At 42.6% G+C, this 14,296-nt stretch overlaps 1 protein-coding gene across 51 annotated transcripts in view; it reads right to left on the reverse strand.

Annotated features, from left to right (window-relative positions):
• The window catches only part of Elf2 (E74 like ETS transcription factor 2), a 95,935-nt gene that overhangs the window by 3,715 nt on the left and 77,924 nt on the right, over window positions 1-14,296 (reverse strand). For 14 of the 51 annotated variants that reach the window (XM_087626415.1, XM_087626485.1, XM_087626412.1 and 11 more), the window contains 5 exons: window positions 12,526-12,663; window positions 5,961-6,047; window positions 4,639-4,831; window positions 2,659-3,009; window positions 405-2,181 (listed from right to left, as the gene is read on the reverse strand). In XM_087626415.1, coding sequence (XP_087482541.1) covers window positions 1,563-2,181; window positions 2,659-3,009; window positions 4,639-4,831; window positions 5,961-6,047; window positions 12,526-12,663 — 1,388 coding nt within the window. In that variant the 3' untranslated portion in view covers window positions 405-1,562. Of the gene's footprint in view, window positions 1-404; window positions 2,182-2,658; window positions 3,010-4,484; window positions 4,832-5,960; window positions 6,048-12,525; window positions 12,700-13,465; window positions 13,702-14,296 lie in introns of those variants that run through there. The other 37 variants (XM_087626384.1, XM_087626464.1, XM_087626373.1 and 34 more) reach the window with 9 other exon arrangements.

The raw sequence follows: 14,296 nt of genomic DNA on the forward strand, positions 1-14,296 counted from the left end.
TATAGGCCAGGCCATCACTTCCCGCCCATAAAAGGTCTATCGGGGAAACAAACGGTCCAACTGAATGGAAGTGACTCAGTACATGTGAGGTGCTAGGACAGACAGACCCAGGAGCCTGCACATGCCAGGCACACCGCCTACTGCTAGTGCTAAAAGTGTTTCACGTGTATAAGTCCATTACGTGTGGCCAACTAGAACGCTGTTAAGTCCGTGATTATAGTTACAAAGAAAGTGCAGAGAGTTGCCAAATATCTCTATAATGGGACAAAGCCTACCTAAACCGGAACAGCATTTCTTTGGTAGTCATTAAGAAAACACCAGATTTCTGTTGCATAATTAAAACGACATCCTGGACTGGCTTTTGAGTATTGTGAAAAATATCACCAGAGACCAAAACCACAAGATAAATTTCACTTCTATATTTCAAAACCTACTTGAATACACTTTGAAACAAGAGTACAACAAAATAGAATATACTTCAAATGTTGAATATACAAACTATTATAGTTCAAATCTGAACACTGGTACTTTCCCTCTTAAATGTCAACTAAAAAAGAAAAAGAGAAAAAAGGGAGAAAAGGAAAAAGAATGAGAAAGGAAACAAACACCAGGTATCAGAGCTACCTGGCGAGTTCATGCGAGCCTGAATGTCAAATGACAGAAGAACTGATACCGGTGTGTCTGCGGACGGAAGGACGGACGGACGGACGGACGGACGGCAGGGTGACTTGAGCGGCGCAGGGATGGTACAGTCAAGGGCCAGAGCCAACTGTTAATCTCTTCACAAGTAAGAAACCGACAGACTTAAACTACCATAGAAAATGTTACATGGAAACTCTATAACAATACTGTGCTAGGTACAAGATTTTTAAAATTTTTCTTTTAATAAAAAAGCTTTACACAAGCCATTAGCTTATTTCAAGAAAGGAAACTGAAAATTAGTCTAAGGCCTTTGTTTTAAAACAGCTTAAGCTATGATATATATATATATATATTCAAAATCAAAAAATAAAACAAAACAAACAAACAAAAGCGCACTAGATCTTGCTATCCTCTCTCTCTGTGAAGCTTTTGGATCACTCAGTTCACATTCTAGAATACCTGTATTAGCAGAGTCTTCACATAGCACCAGTTAAGTGAGCACTGCGAGAGCCCAGTGCTAATTGCTGGTATGCATATAAAATGCATCAAAAAATGCTATTTGTAACAATGACATCACCCATCCCAACCCCGCCCCTCTGAAAACTATGTAACCTCTTACAGGTGTTAGTGTTCCAACTCTTAGTGTAACGGGAGATTGTAGTGAGCTGCTTGGTCCCTTTCAGTCTTTTTTCTTATTGAGGGTTCAGTTGTTCTTACTTTAAGAGGCAGTTTTCTGTCAGCATCTCAATGTGTAGTTCACTTCCCACTGAAACATGGGATAGGTAATTTATTTCCAGTAAGTCTGATTGCTTTCTTCTATGCACAGTTGTTTGAAAGTCCTCCTCTGCCTTTTCCCGATGACTTCCCTTGCAAATGTCTGTCAGTACAACACTAACAGTCTGAAGTCCCTGGGAGCTTGCTTATTTCTCACACGTCACCAGCCCTTCGGTTTTCATAGTCACAGGAAGGGCGATAGCAGAGGGCGCACTGACAACCACTACATGGGTTACTGTCTTATTTCCGTCTGCCCCCTTTTCTTCTACCAGCTGCAAAGTTTTCACATCGTGTTCCTGCTTTTTGGCTTCTGATTTAACCTCTGGCCCTTTTATGACCGCACTGATAACTCGAGGAGGAGTCTGGCCAGAAGCCTGCTGAGCGGGCACAGATAGTCTCATCACAGGTGTACCGTGGGCTATTGAAACAGGGGTGAGCGCTCTCACAGCCAGGGGGGTTCCAACAAGGCTAATGCTTCCTGACCCAGTCAGATTTGACTTTGTCTGCAGCTGACACTGTGCAAGCTGGGTAGCGGGGATGGTGATAATCTTGGCAGGCTGCATGGTGATTCTGTCTCCATTCTCAGCGGAGGCTGGCATCACAGTCGGGACCGTCTGGATGACTACTTTTGGAGAGCTGGCTGTAGCTGGACTGGTGCTGGTTATTAATGGTGTGCCTGCATTGACTGACTGAACTGCCACAGTGGAAATCTTTTGACCCAGTGATGTCATTACCACAGGGACTTGCATTGCCACACGAACTGTCCTGGTGGATTAAAAACAGGCTGGTTATATTTAACATTAAATGGGAAAATGAGTCTCATGGTAAATAAAAATCCAAATGCCTAAAATCAATGTTCCTGACTTTTACAGCTGCAATGACTGGACCTAGGGTCTCCTGCATGCTAATCAAGTGCAGACCACTGAGCTATGTCCCCAGCTTTTTGGGGCAAGGTCTTGCTAACTTATTGCTAGCTTAGAATTCATACTCTGTAGCACAGGCAGACCTTGAACTTGTAATTCTCCTGCCTCAACCTCCAAAGTACTTAGGACTACAGGTGTGTTCCACTGTATATAGCTAAAAGTATACTTGAAAAAATCCAGCACTTTAACATGTTACTACAGCGTTGGCCCACACAGATTAAACAAGGAGCACTCAAACACTCAAACAAGGAGCATGTTCATTTGTTCCAAGGAGCACTCAAACACAAGCCCTGTGCTACAGTTCTACCGTCTCCCTCACCTTGGAGCTGCTGCTGCTGACACGGGTGCTGTGGTGGTAGGACACCTGGATGAAGCATCGTGAGCAGGGGAAGTGATGTTCACAACTCTAGTCACACCCTTCTCTGCTCTGGAGCAGTTCATAGGAGATGAGTTTTTCCCACCTCGGACGGCAGTCGCTGCCTTCAGGAGACTTTCTGCAGATAGTGACACTCGTTCTAAAGACTTGTCATCAGCAGCTGCTGCCAAGTCTTCCGGGCAAGTCTCACTTTTGTCATCATCAATGACCACTATGTTTTTGGGCATGTCCTTGAACTGATATACGAGCCTCTGTCCTTCAACCTTTGCAAGAATTCCCCTTTGGTAGTAGTATCTGTAAGGGAAAAATGACTAAATCAACCAAATGTACTATCATCTTCTCCAATAAAACCACAGCAGCGAACATGTGACAGAAACATTTACTTATTCCTGTAGATGGGAGCTCCTTCCACTTGGACTACACCTAAGAATACAGGTTTGGTGACAATGAGGTTGGTATGTCACACCCCAGGTTCCTGTGCTGGTGAATACTGACTGTCAAGTTGACAAGATCTAGAAGCATGTGGGGCTGACTGGACTCAGCTGAAATGGAAGACCCAACATGACTGAGGGCAGCGCTCCTCTATGACTCAGATTCTCAGACCAAGTAAAAAGGGGAAGCCAGCTCAGCAGCATTCATCGCTGTTCTCTGGCCAGGGATGATGCGAATCCCATCACATGCCCTTCCTTCAGTTGCTTCTGTCACATCAGTGAGAAGGAGCTAACACAGCTGTGACATTGGCATGTCCAAAACAGCCTAGCACTGAGGACTGAACCTAGAGACTCCCTGCTAGGAAGATGCTACCTAGCTTATCTCCAGCAACCCACGGCCTCCTCTCTTATAGACCAGGCTAGCTTTCAACTCCACACTGACCCTCCTTCCTCCACCTCCTGCGTGACATCACAGTATGTTCTGCCATGGCCACCTTGTCTCTATTTTAAAGAAAAGCTTAACCTAGACCCAGAATAACTTATTGGTAATATATGCAACTCTAATTTGTTATAAAAACAATCTGATTTTATATGGAGTAATCACCAATCTGTGGAATGTGTGAATACTATCACATAATAGTAGCTCATGCCTGAAACACCAGCACTGGGAAGCTGGAAGAATCCTCGCAAGGTCAAAGCCAGCTTGTCTACATACGCCCCAGGCCTGTCTCAAGTAAATACTATACGTGTACATTGGGGATTTAATCATTTCTCACACCAACCAATGTCAACAATTTTATTTCATTTTCAAGATAAAGTCATTTACATCATTTGCGGGGACTAAAAGTAAATCAACTCTAGAAAATATATTTCATTTAGGGTTCTTAGAGGATCTCATCATAGCCCAGGCTGGCTTCAAACTTACTATGTAAAAGATGATGTTGAACTCCCCCTCCAATCTTTAATTTTCAACCAGTATAACTGATTGCAAGGCACGTGCACCACACCCAGTTTGGATTTAACTTTTTAAAAGACCTACACGCTAACAATTTCTACTCTGAAACACTACTAAATGCAGAAACACTTTCTATAAATAAGGATTTTCTAAAGTTGAAATTATAGGCATATAAACCAAACTTTTCTTTCCCAATCTATTTACAAATCTAAAATATTCTTCTAGATTATCTTCAAAGTTTTAAGCTACATCAAGGGATTTGTTTAAGCTCTTCTTTAAACCACTTTAATACCTAACAATCTAAAGAGTCAGGTAAGTTCTTTTTTTTTTTTAAAGATTTATTATAAATATGATAAAATATAAAGATTTATATTTCAACACACCAGAAGAAGGCATCAGATCTCATTACAGATGGTCGTGAGCCACCATGTGGATGCTGGGATTTGAAATCAGGACCTCTGGAAGAGCAGTCAGTGCTCTTAACCGCTGAGCCGTCTCTCCAGCTCTACTGAAGAACTAGCCCATGTTCATTCTCACCTCAGAGCTCGCCCCATAGTTTCATAGTTCATGTCTGGTTTGTTCTTATGCTTTCCCCAGAGCTTCGAGACAGCCTTTGAGTCCACCAGCTTGAATATGCCCTTTTCTCTCTGAGTCCATTTAATATACCTGGGACAAGTATTTTTATCTTGAAGCAGATCTAAAAGAAACTCCCACAGATAGGTTGTGTTTCCTTCAAAAACAAAGCAAAAACAATGTCAGGCAATAATTCAAAATTGATTAACATGATTAATGCAAATAAAATATCGGTATTTACAACTATATATTTGCTACTTCTTTTTGAGACAGGGTCTGATGCAGCCTTTCCAGATCTGAAACTTGCTATGTAGATCAGGCTGACCTCACATTCAAGAGTATCTACCCGCCTGACTCCTGAGAGTGGAATAAGGTGTGTGCCATGCTCAGCTCTTAAGCTGTATGTCTTTCCGTAAGGCCCTCTATTGCCACATGCCCTGTATCCAGCGCTTCAGGTTCAGGAGTAGCAGTGGCACAATGCTCTACTCACGGCTGGATACTGTGTATCCTGGGTGTCTACTTGACAGGCATTCCTATGGCTTCCTTACATCCTTTGGCCTCTCAGTCTGCACTGAAGGACAAAACCTAACACGGTAAAAATGTAAAATGATCAAGGGCAGAAAAGGAAACCAGTTCCATTCCAAATTCATAAGAAAAGAACAATGAAATTGGAGTTTGTTCTTTTCTCCTTTTGGATATAACTAATACCAAATCTCCCTGTGGACTTAGACTTGTATAATAAAATTATTAAAAACAGGACAAACTTAATCATATCAATAAAAAAAATATGATTATCAGTCTGAAATCATTTACCTATTAACTAGTGACAATTTATTTACAGGATCATCAGACACATATGCCTAATGTTACTGGAAATCATCAGACCCAACAAATTAGAAAGCAGAGGGGCTGGAAAGAGGCTGAGTGGTTTAAAAAACACTGACTGCTTTTTGCAGAGAACCTGGGTTTAATTCTCAGCACTCACAACTGCTTCTAACTCCAGTGCCAGACCTTTAAAACAAACAAACAAACAAACAAACAAACAAACAAACACACGCACACCAAACACAATGGCTGTCCCAACTCTCTCAGGCACAGTTATTTTGATAAAAGCTCCCCATAATGCTGGTCCACCCCTAATTAAGAAATACTAAGAGACTGTACTTTTTTTATATGTACCTCTACTAGAAATAATACTACAAAAAGCCACCCCCCACCACCACCCCCAAAAAAGAGAGAGAAAAGGAAAGGGTATCTTATTTCCAAAATGACCACCCACAAATTACCTTTTCCTTCTCTGGCTTTCTTCTTGACTCCTAACTCAGGAGACCCATTGGAAACTGGTGACTGCTGGGTCTTTGGTTTACGGCCAACTGAAAACATAAGATAAAGAAATCATAAACTGAAAACAGAAATAAGCAGACTCTGCAGAAAGACATTCCTCAGTAAACTAGATACTAATGTGCGAAGGAAGTGTGGTGGTGCAATCCTATGAAAGGCTAGGAAGGAAGACTGAACTCAGCATGGTCCACACAGGGAGTTTAAAGGGCGGCCTACTACTCACGCATTGTGGCTGGAGCTGGAGCTCAGTGTAGAGTGCCTGCCTGCTGGCATGCAGGAAGCACATTCCCTCACCCAACAAGACTCAGAGCATATGAAAGTTGGTTGCAAAAGGAGCATTAATCACTTCTGTAATTTTAAATAACACTGTTGGTAGAAATTTGACTGTACAAAGTCAGGAACTTCTATAACTTTCATTGTATGGTCAGGAACAACATCGATCCTCTACATTTTAGACTGATGTTCTGGAGCTCACTATGTAAACCAGGCTGGCCTTGCGCTCAGAGATCTCCCTGCCTCTGCCTCCCAAGAGTTGGGAATAAAGATGTGAGTCACCATCTACTGCTGTGAGCACTTCAGACATGCATAGACAATGTATTTCTCCTCCTCCTCCTCCAAGTTAGCAACAATCTCACCTAGGTGATGCAGAGGATCTGATCATCTGAAGCCTCTCTGAGCTCAAATGAACACAAATATTAAAAACTCGCTTACATTGAGAGCCAGAGTTCACCAGAACTTTAAGCAAGTGTTGAAATTTCCTTGTCAACTCGCAGATACACTGTAAAGTTGTAAAAAATAAAATAAAACACACTCTCCAAGTGATTATGTCTAATAGATGCCTTGGTCATTGTCATTTGTCCTTATTTCTCTCATGAAACAGACAGATTAGCAAGGGCCAGTGTGAAATGAGTTACACTGCTCCTCAGTACAAGCAAGGTTTGGGCGCTGGCAAGACGGCTCAGCTGTATGCAAGTTCTATACACTGAGTCCAATCCCCAGAATTCACATAGAAGTGGAAGGGGAACCACTCCAGTTTCCCTCTGCCCTCCATAAGCACACAGCACACACACATCACACACAATAAAAAATAACTTAAAAAAAAAGGGGGAATCCTATGCTTCAAACATACAGTCACAAGCCACACAGGTAATGGCATTCTGACTCTCTCCCCAACAGCAATAACCCCAGAACGGTATGAATGCGTGGTGTTTTACTAGTATATATTAACTGCACCAGGTAATGGATGGGTTTATTATCACATTCTCAGACATAGTAAACTTCAGCCACAGTCACTGCTCCACACGACTCTTTCTGGCCTCTTCAAAAGCCAGGTCCCTCTTCCTTTCCCCAAATTGTCCCCCTTCTACTTCCATGGTCCAGCCTGACCTAAAAATTATCTTCCTGCTGCAGCCACCTGAGTATTGATATTACAACCATATGTCACCTTACCCTATCTATAACATTGTTTTCTTCAATCCTGGTTTCCTAGGAGAAAACATGCTGTTTATTTCTCTAAGTCTAGTTTACTGTGCTTGGCTCCACCCATTCTCCTGCAAACATGATTCCCTTTTTCGTGGCTAAACATTTGGGTGTGTGTGTATACACATCTCACATACATATATATGTATACACACACACACAAACACAGATCACATTTTATTTTTCCATTCATCTATTGATAGACACCTAGAATGATTCCATGACTGAACAAACACTGGGTAGTGTGTCTGCTGTATGTTAACTTAAAGATTCCTTCATGCATATGACAGGTATAGCTATATCATATCATTAGTTCTATTTTTAGCTTGTTGAAAATCCTGTCATTAAGCAAACATGATAAAAAAACTGCCTGGTATCGGTACAGAAGCAGGAAGGTAAATTAACAGAATAGAACTGAAGACCCAGAAATGAACCCACACACCTATGGTCACTTGATCTTTGCAACGGAGCTAAAACCATCCAGTGGAAAAAAGACAGGGCTTTCAAAAACTGGTGTTGGTTCAACTGGAAGTCAGGATGTAGAAGATGTAGAAGAGTGCAATCGATCCATTCTTATCTCCTTATACAAAGCTTAAGTCCATGTGAATCAAGAACCTCCACATAAGACCAGATCCACTCAATCTAATAGAAGAGAACATGGGGCAGAGCCTCGAACACATAGGCACATAAGAGGAAAATTTCCTGAACAAAACACTAACAGCTTGTGCTCTTGATCTAAGATCAAGAATCGACAAATGGGACCTCATGAAACTGCAAAGGACACTGTCATTAGGACAAAATGGCAACCAACAGATTAGGAAAATATCTTTACCAATCCTACATCCGATAGAGGGCTAATACCCAATATATACAAAGAACTCAATAAGTTAGACTCCAGAGAACCAAATAACCCTATTAAAAAAATGGGGTTCAGAGCTAAACAAAGAATTTTCAACTAAGAAATGTCTGACAAGCACCTAAAGAAATGTTCAACATCTTCAGTCATAAGGGAAATGCAAATCAAAACAACCCTGAGATTCCACCTCACACCAGTCAGAATGGCTAAGATTAAAAACTCAGGTGACAGCAGATGCTGGCAGGATGTGGAGAAAGAGAAACACTCTTCCATTGCTGGTGGGATTGCAGACTGGTACAACCACTCTGGAAATGAGTCTGGAAGTTCCTCAGAAAATTGGACATAGTACTACCGGAGAACCCAGCTATACCACTCCTGGGCACATACTCAAGATGCTCCAACATATAGCAAGGATACATGCTTCACTATGTTCATAGCAGCCTTATTTTATAATAGCCAGAAGCTGGAAAGAACCCAGATGCCCTTCAACAGGGGAACGGATACAGAAAATGTGGTGCATCTACACAATGGAATATTACTCAGCTATCAAAAGAATGACTTCACGAAATTCATAGGCAAATGGAATGAACTAGAAAATATCATCCTGAAAGAGGTAACCCAGTTACAGAAAAACAGACATGGTATGCACTCACTGAGTTGACATTAGGCAAGAAGCTCAGAATACCCATAATACAGCTTACAAACCACATGAATCTCAAGAAGAAGACCAGGGTTGGGGATTTAGCTCAGTGGTAGAGCGCTTGCCTAGCAAGCTCAAAGCCCTGAGTTCGGTCCTCAGCTCCGGAAAAAAAAAAAAAAGAAAAGAAAAGAAAAAGAAAAGAAAGGAGGAGGAGGAGGAGGAGGAGGAAGAGGAAGAAGAGAAGGAAGAGGAAGAGGAGGAGGAGGAAGAGGAGGAAGAGGAAGAGGAGGAGGAGGAAGAGGAGGAAGAAGAGGAGGAGGAGGAAGAAGAGGAAGAAGAGGAGGAAGAGGAGGAGGAGGAAGAGGAGGAGGAGGAGGAGGAGGAGGAGGAGGAGGAGGAGGAAAAAGACCAAAGTGTGGATGCTTCAGTCCTTCCTAGAAGGGAGTACAAAATACTCACAGGAATTACAGGGTGGGAGGGACTTGGGAGGAAAAGAGGAGGGGGGAGGGGAAAAGGGGGAATGATCAGGTATGGGAGGAGACGGGAATGATATTCAGAGGGTCAGGAAATTGAACAGAAGTGTGTAGCAATGCAGAATGGGAAACTGTGGGTAGCCACCAGTGAGTCCCAGCTGCCAAGAAAGCAAGAAGCTCCCGGGACCCCAACCAGGATGAGATTAGCTGAAATGCCCAACAAAGGGGAGGGAGAACCTGTAGAGACCACATCCAGTGGACAGACACAGCCCCTGGTTGAGGGATGGGGCCACTGACTCATCTCCAAATCTTTAACCCAGAATTGCTCCTGTATAAAGGAAATACAGGGAGACAAAGTGTGGAGCAGAGACTGAAGGAAAGGTCATCCAGAGACTGTCTCACCTGGGGATCCAGTCCATACACATACAGCCACTAACCCAGACAATATTTCTGATGCCAAGAAGTGCATGCTGATAGGAGCCTGATATAGCTGTCTCCTGAGAGGCTGTGCCAGAGCCTGACAAATACAGAGGCGGACACTCGCAGCCAACCACTGGACTGAGCTGAGCACTGGGTCCCCAATGGAATTGCTAGGGAAAGGACTAAAGGAGCTGAAGAGGTTTGCAACCCATAGGAAGAACAACAATACCAACTAACCAGACCTCCCAGAGCACCAAGGGACTAAACCACCAACCAAAGAGTACACATGGAGGGACCCATGGCTCCTGATGTGAGGCCCTTGGTCCAGTGAAGGTCCGATGCCCCAGTGTAGGGGAATGCCACGGTGGGGAGGTAGGAGTGGATGGGTGGGTGAGGGAGCACTTTCATAGAAGCAAGGGGAGGGGGATGGAATAGGAGGTTTGTGTAGGGGAAACCAGGAAAGGGGATAACATTTGAAATGTAAATAAAAATCAAGTAAAAAATAATAAAAAAAAAAAACCCTGTAATTTATATTCTACCAACAGTATAGGAGTGTGTTACTCCTGCCCTAAATGAGCCATTCTCTGCAGTACTTGCCACCCTGTTCTCAGTTTGTTCAGTTAGTGGGTTTCCTGTTTTATTACATTGTCTGTGCACCCCAACACTGTTGTACAGACATGTGGACACAGAACAATCGGTAGGAATCGGTCTTTTCCCCTTAGCGTGTAGACCCATGTATGGAACTCAGCTTGTGAGCTTCTTGTTTTTGACATATCTTTCAACAATCCTGTCTTGGCCTCCTTTGTGCTAGGATCCCAGGCCTGAGCACCATCCCACTCTGTTTTCTTGATGGTAGCCACTGAGTACAGTAAAGGAGATAGCAAATGTGTCTTCAGCTACATTTCCTGACGGCGGACCATGTTGAAATCACTCATGGCACGTTCATATTGGCCATTTGTACTCCTGAGCCGCGTCTGCTCAGTTCATTTGCCCAGCAGGGAGTGATTAGATTGTCTTTCTGTCGTTTCAGTGGGAAGTGAGTAGAGTGTGCTGTGTTTTAAGACATATTTAACCTCTGTGACCTCTGTATGAGCTGTGTAGTGGAAGGCACTGTTTCTTCACTCTAAATGCAGAGAGCAGAGAAAACGCACTGAGGTGAGCACTGTGGCCACACTCCCCCACCATGACAGGTCATCTCCCTCTGCAGCTGGGGGCCAAGCAAACCCTTCCTTCTACAAATTGCTCTGGTCATGGGGTTTTACCACAGCAATAAGAAAGTAACTAAGACAAGCCTTTAACTAGGGCTTCCCTTTCTTTCCAGGTTTACCCTTGATCTAACAAAAAGGACATGTGCACTGGGATGTGGAGAGGTGCTGGGCCTTTATGCTTTACTACGACAGATGAGGCTTAGTAAGTGAGAATTCTCTTTACCCACTGCTAAGTTTAGTTGGCAACCATAAATGTTTGTCTTTGTATAATGTGTGATGTGTGTAAGTATTTTGTCTCCATGTATGTCTCTGTACCACTTAGCAAGTCTGGTGCCCAGAAGAGGGCATCAGACCCCATGAAATTGGAGTTCAGGGCAGTAGTGCTTCAGATCCTGGAGCTGTATTTATAGACAGCTGTGAACAGTCATGTGGGTGCTGGGAATAGGATCTGGAAGACCGACCAGTGCTCTGAACTTCTGGGCCCTCTCTCCAGTCCCTACCCTTGCTCTTTTAAAGAAGAACATCAGAGCTTTAATCCTGGCACTTGGGAGGCAGAGGCAGTTAGATCTCTATGGGAAGTCGCAGGAGGAAAAGGGGAAGAGAGAAGAGAAGAAACCGGTGGTATGAGGAGGAGGTTGTAGCACAGGGAAGAGGAGGGGAAGGGAGGGGAGAGGCAGGGAGGGGAGGGGAGGGTCAGGGAGGGAGAAAGAGGAAATACAAAACAGAAAATATTTGGCTTAAGAAAAGGATTTACAGTCCTTGTGATACTCCAACTTTACCTTCCTCAGCAATCATTATCACCTATACTCCAAGGCAGGCCAAGCCCAGGAGTAGTGGGCCAATATAAAACGGACCCCGTAGTTTTTGTGACCTTATTACTTTGGTTTTGGGGTTTGTTATTGTTGTTCTGTGTTTTGTTTTTTGTCTTACTGGTTTTTTGTTTGTTTTGATTGTCAGGTTTTGGGAAAAGAATGAAGTTGGGTTGGAGTAGAGAGAGGCAAGGAGGATCTGGGAGAAGTTTTTTTAAAAACACTATCCACAAAAGGAAGAAAACATAAGACCAATATGTTACTTCGTGTGTGTGTGTGTGTGTGTGTGTGTGTGTGTGTGTGTGTGTGTGTGTGTGTGTTTCAATAGGCTATCACAGTGTCAAATGTCTGGGCGGAAGTAGGAGAATGGCAAGTTCAAGGACAGCCTGAGCTATATATAGATAATACCTTATTCCAAAAGAATTAAAAAAAAAAAAAAAAAGAAAACAAGCACCAGAGGCAGGCAGATCTCGGGAGTATAAAACCAGCCTAGTCTACAGGGCAAGTTCTAGGACAGCCAGGGCTATATAGAGAAATCCTGTCTCAGAAAAATCAAAATTCAAACCAACCAACTATCAAAAGCGTAAGATGGGAACGATTCATCACAATTGATAAGATACTCAACCTTTCTTCTTTTTCATTGGTTCGTGGCTGTCTGGTGAAGTAGGGATAGGCGAGGCATCCATTGGTTCAGACTCCTCTGTTGACACCTCCACTACAGTCTCCGTAATGACATCTGGCCTCATCGCAGCATGGATAAACTCTGGAGTTGATATACAAGGAGGGACAAACACTTCCACTATAAAAAAAAGTTGAAAAATTAAAATTTCCTACCCCTATTATAGTTTCCTATGTGGATTGGTCAATATTAGAAGAGGCTAAGTTTACAAAAGAATTATTCAAAGCAAAAGATAAGAACTTGTGCCTGAAGAAATCAAGTTACTAAATATCCAAAGCTATTTATCATACACAAGTAAATGTGAACACTCATCTTGACAGTCAACCTCTTTTTCATACTTTTAGGTACTTAAAAACAATGATGCTATGTGTGTGAACATTCTGGCTGGCATGTACTTGGGTGCCTAGTGCCTGTGGAGGCCAGAAGAGGGCATCGGATCCTCTAGAACTGGAGTCGCCATGTGGGTGCGGGAAACCAAACCTAGTCCTCTGCAAGCACACGCAGTGCCTCACCCTGAACCACTCCAACGGCCTTTAAGCTTTAACATAAGCAACATTTCACATATTTTCAGAGAGAGTGTGAAAAGAATAGTAATCACTTTTGTAGCATGTATCTGCCATTATTCATTAACTGAGGAATACAAGGACATGAGTCAATATTTAAAAATTTATAAAAATGTTCAATACAAAGTATACAATTATATTTCATTATAAAATATATAAAAAAGGAATAACTTAATTTCAGGCCATTAAATATAATTTTGAGTCACTAAATTTTATTTTAAGTCAGTAAAACAGTACATACAGATTTCCATCTGGTATTCTACTACATACAATAATGTTGCTTCAATTTCTATCACATAGCATGAATAATAAGGATACCACACCTTGAAGAATGCATTGGATTCCTAATCCAATTAAAAAGATGTCTGCAGGGCTGGAAGACAGCTAGCTCAGTGTTCAAGAGCACTGGCTGCCCTTCCAGGACTGGACTACAATTCCCAACATCCACATAGCAGCTCCCAACCATCTGTAACTCCAGTCCCAGAGGGTCCGATCCTTTTCTGGCACCCATGGATATCAGGCATGCACACGGCGCACAGACATGTAGGCAGGCAAAGACCTATGCACATAAAATAACCTTTTAAAGATGGCTACTCTTAGCAACTTATTCTAAATTCCTGCACACTGAATTAAAATGAAGACAAAAGTCAAATTAGTACACCACCGATATTAAAATTAGCCCCCCCCAATTAAATTATAAAGTCAATCTTTATCTCACAGGCTGGAAGGAATATAAAATAAATTAGTAAACTCCTTTTCCTCTCTACCATGGCCAGTTCCATGCGGTAACTGCCTGCTGATCAGGGTGAAGGACTGAAAGAGTTACAGGAAGCAAATGGCCCAACTTGTCCTACTCTAAAAGACTACAACCACCTAAGTTTTACCCAGAATCAAGAAGATAAACATGGAACATAAGCAAACACAGTATTTAAGGTTTTAGAACCTTTCCTATCAGCTACTGATCTCAGGTGTGTATTTAAGAACTCTAGCAATGGGGTTGGGGATTTAGCTCAGTGGTAGAGCGCTTGCCTAGAGAGCGCAAGGCCCTGGGTTCGGTCCCCAGCTCCGAAAAAAAAGAAGGAAAAAAAAAAAAAAAAAAAAGAAACTCTAGCAATAATTCCTTCACATTAACAGCTTCGTTCTATCTTCATTTT

This window comes from Rattus norvegicus, chromosome 2 (assembly GCF_021556685.1).
Source record: "Rattus norvegicus strain SHRSP/BbbUtx chromosome 2, alternate assembly SHRSP_T2T, whole genome shotgun sequence".
Lineage (NCBI taxonomy): Eukaryota > Metazoa > Chordata > Mammalia > Rodentia > Muridae > Rattus > Rattus norvegicus.